General features: G+C 36.5%; 1 protein-coding gene across 3 annotated transcripts in view; it reads right to left on the minus strand.

The window, feature by feature from the left end:
* Positions 1-685: 685 nt before the first annotated feature.
* Positions 686-22,663, minus strand: part of MSH3 (mutS homolog 3) — a 118,122-nt gene continuing 96,144 nt past the window's right edge. For all 3 annotated transcript variants that reach the window (XM_063319656.1, XM_063319657.1, XM_063319658.1), the window contains 4 exons: positions 8,202-8,388; positions 7,862-7,991; positions 5,073-5,247; positions 686-1,956 (listed from right to left, as the gene is read on the minus strand). In XM_063319656.1, coding sequence (XP_063175726.1) covers positions 1,848-1,956; positions 5,073-5,247; positions 7,862-7,991; positions 8,202-8,388 — 601 coding nt within the window. In that variant the 3' untranslated portion in view covers positions 686-1,847. The remainder of the gene's footprint in view (positions 1,957-5,072; positions 5,248-7,861; positions 7,992-8,201; positions 8,389-22,663) is intronic.

The following is a 22,663-nucleotide window of genomic DNA, read 5'->3' on the forward strand; positions in this document are numbered from 1 at the left end:
TAAGAGAAAAGCCTGCTGTAATTGCCTTGCACTTGATGGAGTGAGCAAGCCAGTAATACCGTGTCCATGTCCCCATTCTTAATTATATTTCTTCAATTTTTTCAGACTGCATCCAGGTGTTTTTTTCTTGTCAGAGCATAGTCTGAATGCTCCCTTGAGGGCAGAGAGAGTCTCACTAAAAGCACATTTAGCACATATGGGAATTTAGTAATGGCTCATTTACTCTCTTTTAAGATGATGGTCAGAGGTCCTTAGATCCAATGTACTGCATCTATGTGCATTAATAATGGAGTATTACATTCATTGTGCTTCACAATGTGTGGCACAAATAAACACACATGTGTAACCACACCTTGAAAGATTAGTTTCCTTTTTCAGCTCTTCCAGTTTAGATAAATACACTCCACACTCTGGAAGGAGATGCTCGTACTGATCACTGCTATTTTGAGTAGCAGACAAACTATTTGTTCAAATGATGCTTTGCTATCTGAAGAACCTGGAAAAAAGTCTTTGGTGAAGGTTAGCAATTGTTTATCACAGCTAAAAAAATTACACCCTTTTCTGCACAAAGTTCTTTATATTGGAAGAGCTAATTCAATCACCTACAATAAAATTACTCATCCGACATGCATTATTTTGCAAAAAATCCCTCATTCCCTGAAAAAATTAGAACGGTTCAGCTGTCTCAAAGATAACAAAACTTCATTTTATTCTTTTCCTTATAGTAAAAATCAAGATGATATTTTATTTCACTTCTTCCAACTTAACAATTTTTTTTTTTTAAATACAACAAACTATTTGCCAAGGTCTAAGTATGTGAACATCATTGTCCATTTTCACAGCAAGATATATCACCTGGTTATGTTTATAAAGGAAAACCATTTTGGATGTCACATTCCCATTTGAAATTTGGACTCGATAACTGCAAATAAAAAAAAATTAAAAACATTTCTGTTTTTCCCAGTTTTACTCTGCATTTGACGGAGCACTGGGGATGCCAGTTGCATAGTTTGAATTGCCTCTTTCAATCTTACAATACTCCAACGCCAGTTTGAATTGCCTCTTACATCTTACAATACTCCAACATTATTTAGAGTATGCTTTTCTTCAGACCCACCAGTAAGGGCCAAGATCAGGAAAAAAGCCTAAGCTGAAAAGTGAGCAGGCATTCATGAGAATGATGAAGAGGGAGAATAAAACATAGCCAATGTATATTTTGTGCTGCTGCTCTGAAAAATGCTAGTTGCACCATCATCAGTCTCATCAGTAGAAACGAAATTCTCCTACCCAGCCACATAACACACACTTGCTTAAACTTACTGTGCACATAAAATTTAGGGGGTGCTCCACAAACCCAGTGAATTTCAAATGCATTAATAGTAGAACAAAAAAAAAGTCTCTTTATGGTATTCACTCTTACTGATTACACAGCAGTATAGCATAGTCAACACTCACATTTTCCCCATGCAGAGGAATATTTCTTTAGAAATTGAGGTACAATAAAGTTAAAAGACATTATTTTATTTATAAAAGATTTACCTAATAATTTACCAACATAATTTTTCATGTTTTCTAAACATATTATAAACTAAATCCAATGCCAGTAGACTTTCTGCAATTAAGGAAAAGGGTAGAAAACACTTCAGGGAAGGAATGCAGAGTGAGAAAATGACATACAATCAGGAAGTGGATGTGGGGCATAGTATCACAATGCAGCATCTCTTATCTCTCAAAAGGCAGAAAAGTCCACTTAATGCACCTAGAACTACACCCTGATAGAATCTATTAGTCTCCAGACCTATATTTTGCATCTCCAATATTTTCCATCTTTAAACATGATTTGAGGATTAAAAACTGTCTTTTCTTTCATCTTCAGGTTCACACATACTTTTCCATTTTTGTAGTTCCTGAGAATCTTTTATCTTCCATACTTCAGCAAAGGACTTCAGCTTTTTTCTGGAGAGGGTGAAAAAAAACCAAACAATGAAAATATGGACACATTTTTAAATTAAGGACATCAAACCTTAAAAACCCTACGGTCATCTGCAAAATTTTATACACAGTCAAAAATAGCAGTTTGCGTGGCCCAAAATGTTATGTGATCTTTAAACAATCAGTTCATATTCTCCAATATATGTATTCCAGCTCTAGGACAGTAAACAATTTAATTTTATAACTAACTTACAGTACCAGAAACATTGACAACATGAAATAAAACACTGAGCAAAATGAAACTGTTAAAGGAAATAAACAGTATTGTATTTTGCACCATTTAATTTTCAGTGTTCAGTTCATACAAATTTGCACTGGTAGAATCATGAAGAGATAATGCATTTTCAAAACAAATGAGTACACACATCCTTCCTATTTTCTTTTTAATATTTTTCGATTTAAGAAGGACTCATAAGAGCTGTGACAAATAGCAACAAGACATTTAAAATCGGTTAACACACATTCCTGACGACAAAGATGTCAAGACTGGATGGAATTACCCAGTGAATTTTCTTAAATAATATGGAAGTGATTTAAAAAAATAAGACAAGGCAGCTGGCCTGTGGGTATTGTGACAGCACAAGTATAGTGCTATGAACAGGTCTGAGTTTGATTCCCAAGATCATGATAATCTTTTATTTCCTACCACAGATATACCATACCTATTTTTAAAATTGGTAATGTCTCTTTTGGGGAGAAGGTATAGAAGAATACTTTAATATTTAGATCACATCACGGCAATAAGTGAAAATAAACAGGACTATACAAAAGAAAATATCTCTATAATGACCTACAGAGGAGAACTGGAAAAAGTAAGAATTATAGAATACAATAATTTATGCACCTTGAAATCATCAAATACATTTGCTATTTTTTTTATTTTTCAATGACTTGAGCTCCAGGTTTATACAGATGCACAAAGGTCCCTCCAAAGTGCATGCAAGAGGTTTACAATGAAGGAATAACCTGGTACAGGACAAATCCGATGAATCATCAGCTGCTGTGTGACAGATGTCCCTTGTCCCTGACCCCCCACCTACCACTGTCTCTCATGAAAGCGGGAGGCTAAAGTGTCAAACTCCTGATGGGGCAGGCTGCTCTGGTAGGCAGGGCTGCAATCTCAAGGATACCTTTACTCTATCGACTGCTGCCAGAATAAAGGGCCTTCTCCTTCTCGTTCCCACCCTTTCCTTCTCCAAGGAAGCTGATATCAACTGGAGAAAGAATGACTTTTCAGCTGGATCAGACTCAATATAATGTGTCCATACAAAAGCCAGCCCTGTCATCAGGGAGAAAAGGTGAGGGAGAACCCCCTCCAGCAGCAGCTTGCAGGAGATGGGCTTGGAGAGTCTTCTCCAGCCGGTCCCTCCCAGGTAGGTGCACTGGTGTAGCTCAGGTGGCAACAGCCTGCAGTGAAGTGTGACGTTCTGGGGCTTCCAGCCTTAGTGGTAAGTCAGCATAAAGGACCCATCACAGCTTTAGATTAAGTATTTGTTCTTTTTCACATTAAGAATACAAGCAAATTACATACTGAAAGCTAAAATACAGATGGTAGCTTACATATTCAAAAGCTGATAAATGGGACAAAATTGAGTCCCATAATTAAGATTGCCCAGTCAGCTCTCACTTTACCCCTCAATGGGCACTGTAAATCAGTCTTCTAACAACATCATCACATACTATTTTTACTGCTCATAGGTTTTGTATGCAATTAACTCTCTTTTTAGCAATAAAGAAATGCTAGAACTCTATTTGTGCCCTGTCCAAGTAACATGCTAGCATGATTTCCATGGAACAAAGGAAGATAAACCAAACGGACACATTATATTATTTCACATCTTAATTTTATTGGACAGTAACTCTGGCCTTCCAGCTCATACTCCCACCTTTCGGAACAACAATTTTTTCCTGATTTTAGAACCATACGTATCCTATAACAGCAAAACATTGCTATTAATTTGTTGATTTACTTCTCTGTCAGTTATGGACTACTATTTCCAATTAACATAAGCTACCACATTATTTTACCCATAAACTGTCATGTGTCTTCAGAATGTTTTTATTTTCCTTTCTTAAATGGGGATAAAAACTGGTGCTAAGTGCTAAGCACTGTTAAGTTTCAAAAGAACTGCTTGCACCTACAAAAAATCAGTACTTAAAATTTTCTTATATGAAAGTGTTCTGTAGGGATTAGTTACGCCTATTAGGCAACAAAGATCTTGATTTATTATATTCCTAGACGGCTATTTGAATTTTGCTGATAGGACTGCCACTGAAAATAACAACAAAAAATTCAGTGGAAATGAATATGACTATTAGCACATATTTATATCTAAACTGTGTACATAATGTTACAGGTTTTATAAAGATGGTGCTATTTGATACACATGGAAATTTTCATAACTAGTGTAATATATAAGGGACATATGCCCCTAAATGAAAATTGGTAAATCAGAAAAATATTAAAATCCCCAGACTTTCTGTAAAATTTAGTGTGTTTGGGGGGCAAACTACATTATAAGTATTTATTTTTAAGTTAAACCAGAAAAACAGCAGATGCATTCCCTTCTACACTATAGTATACAAATACAATTTCAAGTTCCAAAGTGAAGAATATACTTTCTAAATTAATTCTATTAATATTTTCACTATCACTGGTGAGAACAGAAATATGTGTTAGAAGATTGTTATATTTCAAATCAATCTTCCTGAAAACAGTGAAAACACATACCTGAAAAAATAAATTTGCTAGTATTTGCCATGAGAAAATAAAAAATAATTTATTCCTAATGTTAGCTCAGTGTGCATTTAGGTTTTTCCTATCTTGTTTCAGAGGGCAGCAATTAACCTTTGACATAATAGCGAACTATAAAATCTGAAGCTTTGATTGAAGTGGATAGCACAATTTATTAATTTTTTTTTTCAAAGCTTTGTTTCACTGTCTCTTTCCTGAAGAGCAGGAAGATAGCTGAAGTAGCTTTTACTGTTGTTTTATTGCACATTGTGTGAAATGCTTTTCAATTCATAGCTGAAGGTTCATTAGAGGGGGACAAAAAAAAAATAATCACAATTTTTCTGACCTTTTCATATTCACTATTGTCTCCAACTCCTTTGATTTGTGAGCTGCTGTCTTCAAGATTTCTTCAGGAATATCTGCCAGTTTGGCAACATTTAGCCCATAACTCCTTGCAGAGACTCCTTTAGTTATTTGATAAAGAAAAGTGATGAATTCAGGATTCTCTTCATCTTCACATCCTAAAAAAATAAAACCAAAATCAAAACCCCCTCTATTATGTAAATAAAATGCAGTAGACCGAAGATTGAAATGGCAAAGACTGTGGTCTCATTATCATTGATGCTTCCTGTATGATATAGTCCATTGAAGAAATATGAAAGAAAAATGTTTCCTTGAGACCACACATTTTACCGACCCATTGAGAGACTGAAAAAACTCTGTAATGTACTTTTACATGACGTCTTATTAAACAGACTTGTTTGCATGTGTGTGTCTGAAACTTGGCAGCTTTTTATGTCAAATTGATTAGTTATGATTAGTTATGTCAAATTGATTAGTTATATATTCCATCTCACGTCTGGTAAACAACGACAGAATAACGTTAAGTGTTGGTAATCCCACAGTCAAGAAGTCTGTAACTACAGCACAAGAAAAATTTGCTGCCTACCAGGAGGCCAGGAGCTATAGAAAATACTTAGGAAAAAACAAAGGTTAGGTTGGTGATCTTCCTCTAGGGATTCTTTCTATTCCATGACAATGAGATGGAAACGTAAGAGCCATCATTATAAATCTGATGACTCCTTCCTTTTCCTTTTTGACATCCTTGTTGCATGTCTGCACAATCCAGGCCTTGTGTAAAGAGCAGAAAAACGACGGTGTCATCCACTGCCATTCATTGTTCTGTCTTAAAAGTGCAGGTTTTTGAAAACAATGGAGATTTCCATAAATGCTGATGACTCAAGCTGATTCGATCTGAGTGATCAAGACAAAGACTGCAAAAAACCATGCCATAAAACTCATCTTAAAACAATTAAAATGTTAAGACAAGAGGAGCTAAAGATATAGCAGATATGCTATGCAACACAGATATGTTGTTGCTCACAGGCTGTGGTGCTTACTCTAGCAAAACAGTGACGACTACGTATTGCCTGAAGATTCAGGTCAACAAACACGGACAGTAGAAATGCTGAAAAAGAACAGTGAAACAAAGTACAAGGTTTCGTGGACACAACAGTGAAGAAAGAGTAAGTACTGAATGTTGGTAACATCTCAATTGTCTGAGAGTATCAGAGATCAAGAAGTCAACTAATGAACTCAGTGAGAAAAGGACATGCTGATGCTCAGGAGACCGTTCCCAGATGTTAACTGGGAACATCGGGTTGGCTAGGTAGTGCTCACCTAAACACAACATTACTTTGAACTACTTGTGACCAAAGCTAACACGTATTTCAGGGATCCCTGCTTCTAATATTAAACAGAATACAAAAGACAAAGTCTAGCCCCACCCAAACCCTAAATTTTTTAACTAACTCTCCAACAATAATTTAAAAAGTGACAGATTATATATTTAAACACATTATTTAGTAGAAAATACTAAAATGTTCTGTACCAATTAGTTTACAATGTAAGCAGATAATACATTATTAAGAATAAATTAGGGAGAAGATTGATGGCAAACACTGTTATCAATTCTTAAAAAAATTCTAGGAACGATTCAGGGAACAGGCCATTACTAGGCAAAGTAGGAAAACCAGAATAAGAGCAGAATTGTAAAGCACCCGACTAAACCTGATTCATCAAGAAAAAAACATGAAAGCAGTTTGTATGGAGGGAAATAGTACACCACAAATCTGTTGTAAATTTGGAACCCATGTGAGTAAGAGAAAGCCAGTGGATAAACCCTATGTAGATTTTTCAAAAGGCTTTTGACAAGAGTCCTGCATCAAATGCTATTCTGAAAATTAAGCAGTCATAATCTAAAAGGAAGGCCTTTGCATTTGTAAATAATTGGTTAAAAGATAGGAAACCGACAGTAACAGTCAGTTCTCACCATGAAGTGTGACCATTACCGCAGTGAGACAGAGCTGCTTAACATACTCATTACCAAACAAGAAAAAGGACTAAGCAGTAAGCTGACAAACTGTACCGAAAACTAATTCAGAGCAACCATGACAAGAAGAAATGCTATGACTCTTCTGCCTGGTAAGAACAGAACTGAATGGGATTATGATAAGCCTCTACAAAATTAGGCCTGGCATAGAGATGATGAACAGAGTTGTTCCTCTGCCTCTTCTAATTCAAGAACTGGCACCATCAAGTGAAGCTACATGTTGTTTCAAAAGAGTTTCAAAACAAACAGGAGGTGGTGGTTCTTCACACAATGCAGTGTTAAATTTTGGAGCTGCCTGACGCAATAGGATAAAGATGCTAAAAGTACACATGGATACACAAGGAAACTAGACAACCTTGTTGAAAAGAAATCTCTTGAAGATACTAAAAACCAGAAAACACATCTAGCTGTTGAAGCCCCCTAAATAGCAAATGTTTGCAGACAGATCTTTTAGAGAAAGAGTTGCCATATGTTTGATCCCTAATCCCTCCTCCCTAATCCTTTGTATTCGGCTACTGTGAGAAACTGGATACTGGGCTGGGTGATTCTTTTATCTGACCTAGCTCAGTCATCCTTATATTAAAAGAGAAATGGTTGTTCAATTTTCAAGCCCCCCAAAATGTGTGTATAGGCTGACATTCCAGTGAGTTTGGATTTATCACTTTCATGTTGAGGTTTAAATTACTGTAACAATTTCTGCCTATACTTATAGTGCCAGAAACTCAGACAGATTTATACTGCACCTTTTTGTTCAGCACTTTCCTCCTCATTCACCAAGAAAGCCATGTGGTAATTACCAACTTTTTCTGGATACACCTTCTCTAGCTCACAAACTGAGGGATAGTGAGTGACAAACAGTGTCAGCGACTCCACCTACAAAAACAAAACAGACATATAAGAAGGTCTGGCTTTACGTTTTTTTTAAACACAGCAGCATAGCACTGCTATCATTTATCCACACCCCTTTGCTCTGAGTTTAGACATGCCACGTTTCTACACGGAAACACGCACCATGTCAAAGTCAGCCTAACATAGTACAGGCTGAAAAAGCATTCACAAGCATGTGTCAGGTTGAACACTTACATCTCTAATAAAATGTTCAAGTGTAGCGTAAGCAATAGCAATTCCATCATGTGTGCTAGTTCCTCTTCCCAATTCATCCAAAATCACTAGTGATCTTGAAGTTGCTTTTCTTATTATCTCAGCAGTATCTGTCAGTTCTTCCATAAAGGTACTTCGGCCTTTGTAAATGTTGTCTGCTGCACCCATTCTGCATTGGGATACCAAACAGATCAATTTATTAAGTTCAAATAAATGCCAGATAATGCTGAAAAAAAAAAATCATAATGAAACCATTTTGTTATAAAACTTTTGTTTCTGCTCCAAGCAGAGCAGAAAAAACAAGGCACAACATCCACCTTCCAGAACAAGCTAATGCTTAGGAAACAAAAGCAACAGCAGCACATGGTGCAGATGTGAGGGTACTCTAAAAGACCGAAAAGTCCAGAGGGAACTACTCGTGTATCATTAAATAAGGGCTTGCATGTGTTCTCCAGGAGAACAGGGTACACCGGTCCTATGGGCATCTGGGGGAGGTTAGGCTGTAGGGACAGCAGGGAATTTTTCTGAGCCATCAGTAATCTAGTCCCAAGGTAAATCCATAGACTGACATCTCAGCATCCCATGTCAACTACAGGAGTCAGGGGGGAAAAAGAGGAGGTAGACAAGGGAGTATTTTTTATCATGCAATTCTTCCACCTTGACAAACAGTACAAGGCAGCCTGCTCTTCCCTTAAAGAAGACCCTGGGAATTCAGACCAGTCAGCTCACTAGAAGGATTCCAGCAAAGCAAGCCGTGAAAATCAATTTTATTTTTCTGGTTTAGTTTGACCATCTAATTTGTATGCTATACACCTGAAAGTATCAGATATTAGAATTTCCACTTAGTGACAGAGTGGACACACATGTGACCAGGTATTTGCGCATCCAAACAGATAGAGCAGTTAGTTCCTTTAGACAGTAACAAAATAACAATGATTTCCTCAAGTTACACAGCTACACTAGCATGCTTAAACATGATTTTGAGTGAAAGATTTCTCTCCTCATCCTTTTACACAACGGTCCTTGAACTTACTGGTCTCCATGCAGGTGAGCTTCTCCTCTGCTCCACACACATACACACGCGCACACCACACACACAAGTTCCTTCATGTTTCATACAAGTCTCTTAGTGCTGTTTCAGATTCATGCAACCTCCAATCCTCACATTCTATCTCGAATTGTAAAATCACAGTTTTCATCTCAGAAACCTGAAACCCACCCTGGTTTTCTTCTGCAGGTTTCCTTACCTATCCAATTAATATGCTTTCTACCTGGAAGAAAAAACATTTCCTTTTTTCATATATGCTTTTCAGTTATATTAATGACATTACAACATCACTTCTGAGATAGGTTATCATTATCAAGCCACTGAGTAGGGCTGTAAAAAAGGATTTGTTCACTCTCATCAGCCAATAATACAGTTACATACAAGCCACACTGATTTAAGGAAAACTGACTCATGGACTTAGCATATTACATTTTCAAATATAACAGCTGGCCACAACAGTATTTAAAGCCAATCAAAACCTTTAAAGAGAATCCCAATATAGCTTTTTTTGCTCTCAGTCTTTTGCTGCATCTCTCTCTAATATAATTGCTTCTGTTGCCTACAGAAGCACTAACAAGATACTCATCATTTTATACGGATCTTATGATTGTCGAGAGTAACTGACTACCTATACCAAAACCTGGCAGGCTGGACGCACTACAGTTCTGATTCCTCTACATTCTCTGGTTCTTGGCCTGGAAATTTTGTATGGTGGCAGGCATAACTTCACAATACACAAATCTTCAATTATAAATGAACTAATTTTGGTTAGAGATGGGCACTATGATATAATGAGCAAAGTGAGTGTTTTTATTTCATTATGTGTGTGCTTACGTACACAAAGAGTAGGTATATTCCCACATTCTCTGGAAGAAAGGTGATTTTGCATGTAAGCTAATTAAACTTTACATTAATTTCACTGAATTAAATATATAATTCAGGATATTGAGGCATTGTGAAATTAAAATTTATTAAGTCATTTACTATTGTAATCCTTTTAAATGCTGGGTTAAGAACTATGAACATATATACCGAATTTCTCACAGCGCCCCCAAGACGCCCCAGTCCCTCTCCGAGTTTGGTCCAGCCACCATGTACTACTGTAAAATCAAACAATCCCCTTGTAGTGCAATATTGCACAGATCTACAGAGAATAATATACATTAGATTTATTTTTAACACCATTAACTACAAAAAAGTTCACCAGAACGAAAAACACTTTTTATGTCCAAACAATCTCTGGCTCCACAATGGGCAACTTTAAGGTTAGTTTCTGACCCCAGGATTATTAGTATTATTATTATATCAATTTTATTTGGCTTTTCGTTACTGAGATAGCATCTAACAGGCTCTCTGTTATGCGCCTATGGTGATTACACTGTGAGTTCTCAGTTATATTTTTCTCTTGGATTGCATCATTTCCATAGAGCTCTCAAAATCATTTAGTCATTTCGTATCTTATTTGCATTCACAAAAATAATTTTCAGAACTTCCTCACTAAATGCTCCAGATACAAACAGAAATGAGTATTATCGTTCTCTTGTTGTTAACAACAGCTGCAAAAGAAGCCTTTCTTTTCAGCATCTTAAAACATTCAAATCTGACTCGGGCTTATCTACAGATTAAAAAAAAAAACACGTGTATTTTTAAATGACATAAAATCTCTTAAATGTCATGCTTTGAAAGTGCATAAAATTGTTCCTTCTGCCTCTGCCCTTGAACTAGAATAATCATACTTGTTTTTCAAACTTATGTGATAAGCAATATTATGCCAGAAAAAATTAAGAATAACTATTTTAATGTGGATGATTTTATTTATAAAACTAACAGTTAATATGCAGCAAAGCATTGCTCCCTAACTGTATGCTGTATTATTCCTGATACAATGAAGCTTCGGAAGTCAAAACATCTATTGCTTAAACAATTATTTTTCTTCAAATTTATAACAGATGTGAATTTACATTTTAATGTAGCTTGCCTCCTAAATGTTTTTACACATCAAAACATTAAACTTTTTCCTATAACATTCAACAGAATCCAGATTATATACCACTGTTGGCAGCTACTCTATAGGTAATACCTGGGATGCTATCTTTATGAATTGTTAGGGTAAAAATCCTAAAAGAAATGTTGCAGATGATACTCATCTTAGCCTTAATGCATCCAGCACTTAAACCATCTTTTTTTTGTTTGCTTTTTTTTTGTTTTTATACATGGTCCAATAAAGTCTCCAAGACTCACTTTCTCTGGAAAGCTCCCTTCTGTTAAGCCTACACAAAAATAACTATTTGATTATATTTCAATGCTGCATTCATCACTACAGTAGATGACAATATAGTAAAATATGGGAAGAGATATGAGTTGTCCCTGAGTGATGCAGGCACGTTATGCATTACCTGCATTTTCTTTTCTTCCCTCTCTTAATTAAAAAAAAAGAAAAAAAGAAAAAAAGAAAAAAAGAAAAAAAGAAAAAAAGAAAAAAAGAAAAAAAGAAAAAAGAAAAAAGAAAAAAAGAAAAAAGAAAAAAAGAAAAAAGAAAAAAGAAAAAAGAAAAAAGAAAAAAGAAAAGAAGAAAAAAGAAAAGAAGAAAAAAGAAAAGAAGAAAAAAGAAAAGAAGAAAAAAGAAAAGAAGAAAAAAGAAAAGAAGAAAAAAGAAAAGAAGAAAAAAGAAAAGAAGAAAAAAGAAAAGAAGAAAAAAGAAAAGAAGAAAAAAGAAAAGAAGAAAAAAGAAAAGAAGAAAAAAGAAAAGAAGAAAAAAGAAAAGAAGAAAAAAGAAAAGAAGAAAAAAGAAAAGAAGAAAAAAGAAAAAAGAAAAAAGAAAAAAGAAAAAAGAAAAAAGAAAAAAGAAAAAAGAAAAAAAGAAAAAAAGAAAAAAGAAAAAAAGCAGTGTCCAGGAAAAAAAGATTACAACAGTACAAGGCAGTCACAAAAGCAAACCATTAGAGCAAGAACAATGCCACACAACTTCACCAGCTCCATTCTACTTGTTAAAACACCAGCTGCTGGAAGTAGTGACACAGTTAATACGAAAATTTCCATTTTTGCTATGGAATTTCTAATGTCTATGTTCAGAAAGATTACTGCATTCTGCCCACAAGGAGTGTGCAGACATCCAATGTGAAGAGTGCCTCTTTAGTGCTGGCAAGAGATCCATCACTCCTCAGCAAATGCAATTTGGCTGGAAACCACTTGTTATAATGTCTCTTTGACAGCCAACCAAATTTCATAAAATTAAAAGCTCTTCATCTTATAATGTTCAACACATTTATTATGTAAAGAAAAAAAAAAAGAGGAGGCATTATCTCTTTTCAGTGCTAGGTTTCAAGTGATAAAGATTCCTGTCTACAAGCTCAGAAAAAACAACAGGGAGGCAATGTTTTCATAAATTAACTTTTGGAGGATAAGTTAGATACTATGCAGCAGTAGCTAGCTTTATGTAAAACAGCTAGCACTACATGCTTAACCTGTATGTGACCCCTTAGAGAAAAAGATACAGATTTCCTTATTCTGCAGTAGCAGCATTCAAATGGCTGTTTTTTCAACCTGCTCTCCTGAGTCAATACATGCATATAAGTACTGACCTTTTCCAATGCAAGTGTTCATCATCCTGGGATGGTATCCTATGGTAATTTTTCCTCCGAGGCTCTATAAATGTTGGGATCTTTTTTCATGATACAAGCTATGATACCACTTAGAAACCGCTAGGATTAAACAGCGTAACTTTTTTCCTTGCATCTCAAGAATTTTTATGTAGTCAGCATCCATTTAGACTTGCTCTCAACAGGCAAGAACTAATATTGCTAAACTGTGTGGTCCTGAAAGTTCCCTCAAAGTCTGGTGATTCAAGCTTTTGATCGGCTAGACATGTCTGAGGGCTTTGACAGCCATCAATGAAAAATTTGTATGGAAGGAGGAAACTTAAATTAAGGCCTCTGAGGTCTTGGAGCTCCTTCTCTCAGCATCGTGTCATTACTGCTCTCAAAAAACCAAAGTGTCCTGGAGAAGGGGATAGACTTTCAGACTTGACGATTAACAGTGGCATAAAACAATAGAATAACGCAAAACATTGCTTTGGAGCAGAGCAGAGAGGCCCCCAGAGAACTGCAGCTGCCCTGTGCCAGCAGTCCAGGGGTGAAAGTGTCGCCATGTAGGTTAAAACAGAAATTGCGCTAGTATGACAGAAGGCAGTGAAAAAAAAAGGAATTTCCCAAGCAGAAAAATGAATCCGAAATCCAGAAGCTTCTAGTTAAGGCTTTTTCCATGCTATCTTTCAAAAGAAGTTATCCAACATGTTGTTAGTTGGTTTGGTTATAGAATTAAGAGCACTGTGTGGACCTCAGGTATTTAATTATTCTTGGAGCCCAAGAGCAACCTTTGGTAACAAAAAGCAACTACATAGCACAAAACGAATCCTAGAAAACAAGACTGCAAAGCCATTCGCTACAGCATTTCTTTCCTACAGTTGTCAACATCCTGCTGCTCTTTATTAATTCCTAGTTTATAGAATACTTAATGATGAAAAAAAATTAAATTTAAGATTTTTCAGTTTGATTTTAGAAGCGTACACTTGGCTTTAAAAGTTCATCTAAAATACTTACTGGAGAAATGAAACCTAGTGCTTGTTACAGAAGAATAAGCCTAATTAGTATAGGGTCTCTACACGCTGCCTTTGCAATTTTCAAGAGAAAGCATTCAGTTTTCCAGCCATGGTTTGTCTTCCCAGAGATTAGAATTGAAGCCAGACTTCATCTCAGAATGTACTCATAGTCAAATTATTTATTCATCAAGAACAATTAACGTTAAAAGAAAATTACTCTTTTCTCTGAGAATATCTTAAATGCAAGGTGTAGAATACTGTTCTCTCAACATCAACAACAAAGACCTTCCTCCTGTGATTCAAAGAGAACAGTGCAAAAAATACAAATAAAATAGATTCATAATGTGACTTTACAATTCCACTCACTCCCTTTCACACAAAACCTTTCAAAATGTCATTTCAAAGATCTCTGTTTTTGAACAGGATTTATTTAAATTAAAATAACTAGTTTACAGAAAGAAAGGATTAGATGGGGTCTTGCCTTACAGTTTATCCCTTTTCTTGCATGGGACCATTCTCTACAACACATTTTTGATCACTTTTTTGTTAAGTATCTCATAACAACTGTTTTGTATGCTTTTATTTTTTGGGAGAAAACATTCTTCCCAGCTGAAGTTTCATGTGGTCTCTGCAGAAAACAAATGGTTGCAAAAGTGTGAAGAGCTTAACTGAAGATTATGTTTTTGAGAACAGAAAAACTTGATACTGATCCTGACATGAGTGGAAGAACACACGCGCAGTTTCATTTCAACACCTAGGTAAATCTCCTCCCATTGAACCAGGTTATTGACTTCCTACTAAGCACCTAGCAAACAAAACTTATTGAGACTTCACAGGTTAAAAATTAAAAGCCGTTTTCAAATTAGTCTGCCAAGGAAATGAAAACAGGCATCCTAAATGGATGACTGGCAGGCTGGCTATTGCATATCCTCTCCTACTGCAGTCCCAAGAATCCCAACACCTTTAACCAGAACAATCGTCCAGTTTTGCCCACAAAAGTGACTTCAATCTCTCTGTGTATTTTAGAAACACTCAGACTGCTAGTAAGAACTTCACAGTGGTTAGTTAGTGGTTACAACTTAGATATTGTAACTTCTGGCTACTTTCCCTGTACAATGAGAATTTATCAAGCAATCCTTGAAAAGATAGCATCTGCAAATTTATAACAGTTCACTGGCAAGAAACTAATGCTTCACGTTCCCCCACAGAGTGCTGGTAAATCATTTACTTCATGTCCATCAAGCTCTTACTAATTCAAACCAAAAACTGACAGTAAGAAAAATAATTTACAGAAACTGCAATTACAGAATTTTAAAAAATAGCTCTTATCCTAAGTATGACAGAAAGCATTGTTATCAGGATAGCTATTACTTTTGCATTATTCATGGACAACTTCTAAAAAGTAAATGTGTGCAAAGTTACATGGACGATGATGATAAGAAATCAGAAGACGCTCATGATACTAAGCTATTTACAGTCAACATCCACACAACGTGCTCAACCATTTCTACAACTGCTTATTTGCAAATTTTAAATGAAGAAATACTGACGGTATGTTACCCAATTTAGAAGAACAATTGTTGAAAAGCCTGACAGAATGCATTACACATTTAATGTAAAATACATTTTTATTTTATATATTATTGTAGACGTACAATATATTCTCAGTCACTGAGAAACTACTGAAACTAGTAAAACCTAAGACCACCAGGGATACAGACTTCACATTATCCTGGAAAGAAAAGCAAGTCCAAAGCAATTTTAACACTCTGTTTCATAGCATTTTTTACCTTTTTTTTTTTCCTTTTCCATATCACTAGGTAATTGAAATAGCCAGAACATGTAATCACTTAAATCCTCATTACCTTACAGACCTGGCCAAGAGGAGCATGCTGCACACACAAGCACACTAGTATATTAAAAACCCCTGTATCTAACAGGATTAGCTTTCAAGATGTGAACTGCATTAATTTTTTTTGCTGAAAGCCAGGGAAAGGAAAACGTCCATGGATTGCAGTGAACATTCAATATTTTAAAAGCTTCACCTTGACTGACAGAACAGGCAGGACTGAGTTCAGAAGATGAAATACGGGTCTAGTCAATGCAGTCACTGAGTGACAAGAACTTACCAATATCCTCTCATTCCTAATGCTTTATAAGAAATTCAGTAGTTCTTCCAAAAGCTTATGCTACATTACCTCGTGAAAAACACCTGAGAAAGTCCTTTTCTGAAATTCAGCGATGATACCCTCAATAATATGTGAACTCTTTAAAAATACTTGTCACCTAGGGCAAATACATCACTTATTGTTAAAATAATCCAGTAGATTTCTGGTTAATTCTGGTTAATTCTAAAGTTTTCCATTGTATTTCAAAACTGGACTTGCTCGAGTCTAAGTTCCACTTTCTCCGTCCCACGCCACTCACAACCCTACAGCAGCTGGCTGTCAGGAAGCAAGGGACAAGCCCTTGAAGGAGCAGGGTGTCCAGTATCAGAACAAGGACACAATAGCAATACCTTAAATTCCATCTGCAAACACGCGTAGGATTTTATACCTAATGCATCAATGGGTTGATTTCCACAGGTCCATCACCTTTTACATTTATTCAAACACAGAAATAAGCATTTCTTTTTCTTGCCCTCAGCGAGAAAGCTGTGATTTGCTCCTGCACAGAGGTACCAAACTGAGGTTTCTGTTGCAGCTTCTCCTTCTGATTGAGAGATCTGCCAGCGCAGACAGTGCACTCCAGAAGGCCAATACTAGATGGAGAACTTTATGAAAGCTCCATTAAGCAACTGAAGCTCCAAACACGTGCTTTTACCCTGATTTCTCTGCAGGAAACCATTAACAGGGTATAAATGGTATTGATGGTCAAGGGAGAGAGCAGATTAAGAGTACAATCATTTTGCTGAAGGATAAGTTATAAGCATAGATATTCAAATTAGGGTGTTTATTTGCAAGCCACCAATATTAGCCTGAAGAAGCTGAAAAAATTAAGATAAATTAAAAAACAACCCTAAAATATGCACAGGTTTAGACTTACTACTCTCGGATTCCAGCGAGGGAACTCAAGGTAATTAAGTTAATGTGCATATGTAGCTGAAGGATTGAGGCCAAGGGGGGATTAAAAAGCAGAAACTATAGCAACAGACTAGGGACAATAGCTGAAGCATTCAGCGCAAGTGAACTTTTCCCCTTTAAACCTGTGGACGCTACAGAAAATCCCATTCAAATTGTGACTAGGTTAAATCATAGCATGGAAGAGTTTTAGAAAGTTAAATATCATCATTCAGTGTAAGAGTTTCAACTTTACTGTAAAAGAGATGGTCAGCTTCACAGAAAATTTTCTTTCTACCTCCCTCCTACATACACCATTATGGGGAAAGCCTCTCAATCCCTTTCAGGAATACTGCAATATGCAGCCGAAATTTTATAAATCTCACTGTATATATAGATAAATGTCCTTTATTGACTTAAAAGATTTTTCAAACCTAATTTAAACCCCTGCAAACAAAACAGTTGTTTGGATTTACAGATTTTATCAAATGCCATGTATGTAAACCAAAGACTGTTTTGTTAAACATTATATTATTACATTTATATGACATATAAACCTAACACTGCAGATGCACGTTACTATGAAATGAACAGACATGAAGGTAAATTAGTGACAAATATATGCACACCACAGCTTAATTTATTTCTACAAAGCTACAGAACACTGTCAGAAATAGTTACAGTTCAAACGTACTGATATATCCAGCCATAACTTTTCTAGAGAAACGGAACAAAATAGTTTTCAATTTAACAACACTAACTACAATTTTTAGTTATTATCTTCTTTTTCAAAAATAACATGTCCACGTGATAGAAAATGGGTGCAATGAATTTAATACACCACCCTTTTTTTTCCCCTGAAAGCTGAGAATAATTTACCCCAGAGGTATAATTATATGATTGTAAGCATAAATGAAAGGCTTAAGCAATTTGTGTTATTCTGGCAATAAACACAAATATAATTAAGCAAGAACAAAACAAAATACTCTGCTATAAAGAAGTAACATTTCTGAAAAGTACTTTTGGGTTCCTGAAAACTAGCAAGTTCTGTTTGTCTGACTGTGGTTGCTTTCCAGAGCAAGACAAACAATACTTGTTCAGCATATCAATATATAAAATTCTCGTGTGGACTTGCCAGTCATTTGGGATTGCTTTCTATGAACGGTTCCGTACTTTCTGCACAATACGTAAATTAATGTGCATGGCAAAACCAATAAGCATTACTACATATATACAGAATAAACAAAGATGTGAAAAGGTACCTTAGCTTTTAAATTTTCTGACCTTTATCTATTAGAGTCTAACTGTACAGGCAAATTCAGAGAATTTAGGTTTTGTTCAAAGGAAAATCTGAATGACTTAAATTTAAACCTTTATTCTCAGGTATAAAAAACTAAAAAAACCAAAACAAACCAAAAATCCAACAAGGCATCAACCATAGTTTTGGCCAAAAAAAGGTAACATACAGACAAGTTACTCTGCTGAGATAAACTCCTCCACAGTTTCTGTTCGGCACTCAATCTCCTGGTGATTTCTGTATTACACAGGACACCTGCAGACTGCCCTGTTAAACACTGCTGTCACCTCGAGACTAGAATTTCGTAGCCTAGATTTTTATTATAAAGGTATGAAGAATCTGACTAGCTGAATCTTCATGCTGGGTTTTGTGATTTAACTGATATTTCTAGGACAGACAGGAAGACTAATCTTCATAATCCTACCCTGTAAGCCTCAAAGAAATCAATAAAGCTTAATAAAGCAATAAATAGAAACAAGGAATTTTTTAGTTTGGTAACTGATGTTTTGAGTTAAAAATGACAAAATTTGCATGTGATATAAAAATGAGAGGCTATATGCAATTCTCGCTAAATACTGAAGAGTTCGTCATAAAGGACAACAACTTACTGCTAAGTGTGTGCGTGCACAAAGCCTATGCCAGTCCAGCCCAACGATCTGACTAATTGTGGAGGTTGTGACCGGCATAAGAATTCTGAAAACAACACAGAAACACTGAAACGGTAATCATGCAGTAATTTCAGGGAAAGATTTTTCAGTAAATTAAAAAAAGAAAAAAAAGTTGTTATTATTATGTAATCTCATGTATAATTCCAAATATACTATATTTTAAGATTTGTTACAAAACAACATCAGTGTAAACCCCCTCAAGGGGTGAAAAGCAATGCCCATCATACTCCACCCTACATAGAATAAAGGACTAACAATGAGATGGGAAAGATAGTAAAATGGATGATTAGGGGACTAAAGCATTTCTCTTAAGAAAGGATGAGGGATTTAAGTCTTTTTAGTCTGGAAAAAAGACAACTGAAGGGGGGATCTTATCAATGTTTATAAATACTTAAAGGATGGGGCCAGTCTTTTTTCAGTGGTGCCCAGTGACAGGACAAGAGGTAATGGGCACAAACTTGAGCACAGGAAGTTCCACCTAAACACGAGAAGGAACTTCTTTACCCTGAGGGTGGCAGAGCCCTGGCACAGGCTGCGCAGAGAGGTGGTGGAGTCTCCGTCTCTGGAGACATTCCAACCCCGCCTGGACACGTTCCTGTGCCACCTGCTCTGGGTGACCCTGCTCTGGCAGGGGCTTGGACGAGGTGATCTCCAGAGGTCCCTTCCAATCCTACCATTCTGTGATTCTGTGAAAGGCCCATTTACTACATAAAAGCTCCCCAAATCTTTCCTGCACTCTAGTAATCAATTTAAAATGTCATAAGCACGCTGCCCCCTCAGCAATCAAGGCTCAGTATGCAGACAAGCTTTGGACGGAGGATGTCCATTTCTTTATTGTGTTCAGTGAAAAATGAAGAACACTCCTAAACCATTTTCAAGCAAGTGAGTTCCGGGGCAGTCTCCTTGCAAAAATACAGCTCATCAATGAACCGAGCAATGCATAAATAGCAAAGAATATAACAAGCTGCATTATTGTTATAAACTGCTCGCTCTCTCAACCTTCATTTGCCTATTGCTGTGCAAATAGCACCGTTTCTGCAGTGAAGCTCTGAAATAATGGATCTATGTTACTTATTTATTATTTTAAATACAAAAATTTTCCCTCTTTATCCTGCTCCTGTGCAGCTCCCGTGGTAAACTGGTAAAACTGGAATGAAATTAGCGCAACATTATTTGCCTAGTTACAAAAAGCTGGGTAGTTTTTTGCCACCAGCAGTTGGATCAATGGAATGTTCATCTCCATTAATATTTACAAGCACTATTTTGTGATTTACCTCATGTTTCAATTTATTGTGAAAGGCACCTGGAAAACATCTTCCACTCAATTTCCATTCCAGTAAAAACATTCTCTTTTTCCTGCTTCACATACCGCTCCAACCTATGCTTTCTGATTTTCTCAAGACTTCTTATAAAATATACTCTTAACAAGCCTTGGAACGTTTTAATCTGTTAATCATGCAATATTAAATATCTTTCAAATTTTTATGATGGTGATATTCCAATGAAGCAAAGAAAAAAATAAATACAATCATCCAAAATCGATTGCCCAAATGTTTGCGGTGTTAACACAATATTTGCTTTCCATCATGATTTTTAATCATACTAAAATTCATAATGATGCCAAAAATATATTTTATACAGTTAAAAAAAATAATGTTTGTCTAGAGAGAAAATAGTGAGGTTTGTCTACTAGTTTGTTTCAGCTCAACACACTCTTGATAAAACAGTAATATGAGTTTGTCAAATTGTCAGAATTAAATAGCTGTTAAAGTATTTAGGGAGGCAACATCCAAAATATGTCTATTGTAAGACCCAATCTTTTTCAAAGGTCAGTTCCACCATTTAGAGATCAGACAAACAGGCATTTTGAATAAAATATACAGAAGAAAGCATTATGGCGTGTTTGATGCACAGCCTTTAAAGAAATGCGGGTTGATAAGAGCTGAGTTTTTTCAGTTTTTTTAGTTTACTTTGAAGAAATCCTTCATCCTTAAACCATCCTCTAAGCTTTAACAGCATTTCTTTCCAGATTATCATCTCTTATCTTCTATACCATGCCAAAACAAGATAAGCATTAGGGACCTTAAAACAACTTCAGCTGTTCCTAAAGGTCCCTTGTACCAAATTTGCTATACTTAGTGTAATATACACATGTTGGTGGAATAAACTTGTACTTCTCCTACATGGGAGAGCAATATGCCAGTCAGAAGCCGACCCCAGTTTGTTTTTCCACCTTGGCAGAGGTGGTTGCTGTGCACAGTAAGAGGACTTGATAGAAAAAACATATTATCTACACTCTCCCGAGTCCTCTGCATCTCATGTTTGTGCTCTTCAGCTGATGATCATGCCATTGATAATACATGAGATCTTTCTGGCACAAGGAAAACAAAAACCCAAAAATAGTAGCGTACACCAATGCAAAAAGACCTCCTGCCCACATCCTGCAGAAGCAGAGATACTTGCAGTCCTTGCAGGGGTTATGTGAACAAGCCAAGGGCTCCATGCATTCTGCATTTTTGCACAAGCCTACAGAGATGCAGCCACAACTCTCCCTTATTTTCTGGCCAGTAAGTTCTCTTTTAGGTGCCAACTACCAAGTCTGAGAAATAATATGGGTGAAAGGATCCATGATGGCTGTATATCTCATACAAGAAATGTCACTTTGGGATACGTAAATGCCCTTTCCTCGTCCATCTTCATGGATTCAATTGCACGTGACTGACACAGCTCTTTCTGCTCACAAGCTGATGGAAATGAGGCGTGCTAGTCACATCAGTTTGGCAGGCATTCAAATACTGCTTTTTTAGACCTAACATAAGCTCTCACTCATGTGACTGTACAATGCTCACAAATTTAAGTGGAACGTCCCACTTGCGGATTTCAGGATCAGTTGAAGACAACACCTGAGCAGTAGCAGAGCAAGTGTTGACAGGTAGCAAGGGAACTACAGCCACCAGCTGGCAGAATAGCACGACACACTGAATTACCCACTTAGAGGGACTCTGCGATGAAATGTCTTGGCCTTTAAAGCAGCTTCCTACTGACAAAAAGAGACTTAATCTCATCAGTGTCACCATGTTAAGCCAGGCATACATATAAATAATGCCATTTCTTCTTTAAACGGGAATGCATAATATAAGTTGACTGGCTGACTCATGCAAAGGATTAAAATCATGCATGGTCACTTTGCCCAAAGAACTGAGAAGAGAGAAGGAGCTTGCTTTCCTTGCACGTATTCTCTTTCTCAGAAGAGAAAGAAGGATTATCTGTTGGGCACTACTAGGGTGCCTCTAAGACAGAGTGCCGCTCCGTCACAAGAAAGCAGCTTCAACTTTAATAAAAAAGCCATGCTGGAGCGATGTGCTTGGTCTGGGACTGATTCCTCGCTGACTCCCATGGCAAACCAAGTAATGTATACACTTGGGATGTCTTTTCAAGGGTACATACAGCCTGTTCAGAGATGTTTTGCCAGACTCTGGAAAGACTGAGCAAGTGAGGGCACGAGTAGAGTCCCCTGAACCGTGTCACCACATGAAACAGCTATGAGGACACAGATGATGCTCACATGAGTAGATCCTGAAACATAATTTTCATAAGCAGGAGGTGATCCTCAGTTCGCAAGTCTCTCAGTAGCACTGTTGGAGTTGACTTGGAGTGACGAAAATTCCTTCCGTTTACTGAACCCACTGAGCAATTTGGAATTGCCACTCCTTGTCAAGGTACATGGCTGGAACTGGATCTTGGTTGACGGATTTTAAATAAAATGACCCAACTA

The sequence above is a fragment of the Chroicocephalus ridibundus genome, chromosome Z, assembly GCF_963924245.1.
Source record: "Chroicocephalus ridibundus chromosome Z, bChrRid1.1, whole genome shotgun sequence".
NCBI classification, from domain to species: Eukaryota; Metazoa; Chordata; class Aves; order Charadriiformes; family Laridae; genus Chroicocephalus; species Chroicocephalus ridibundus.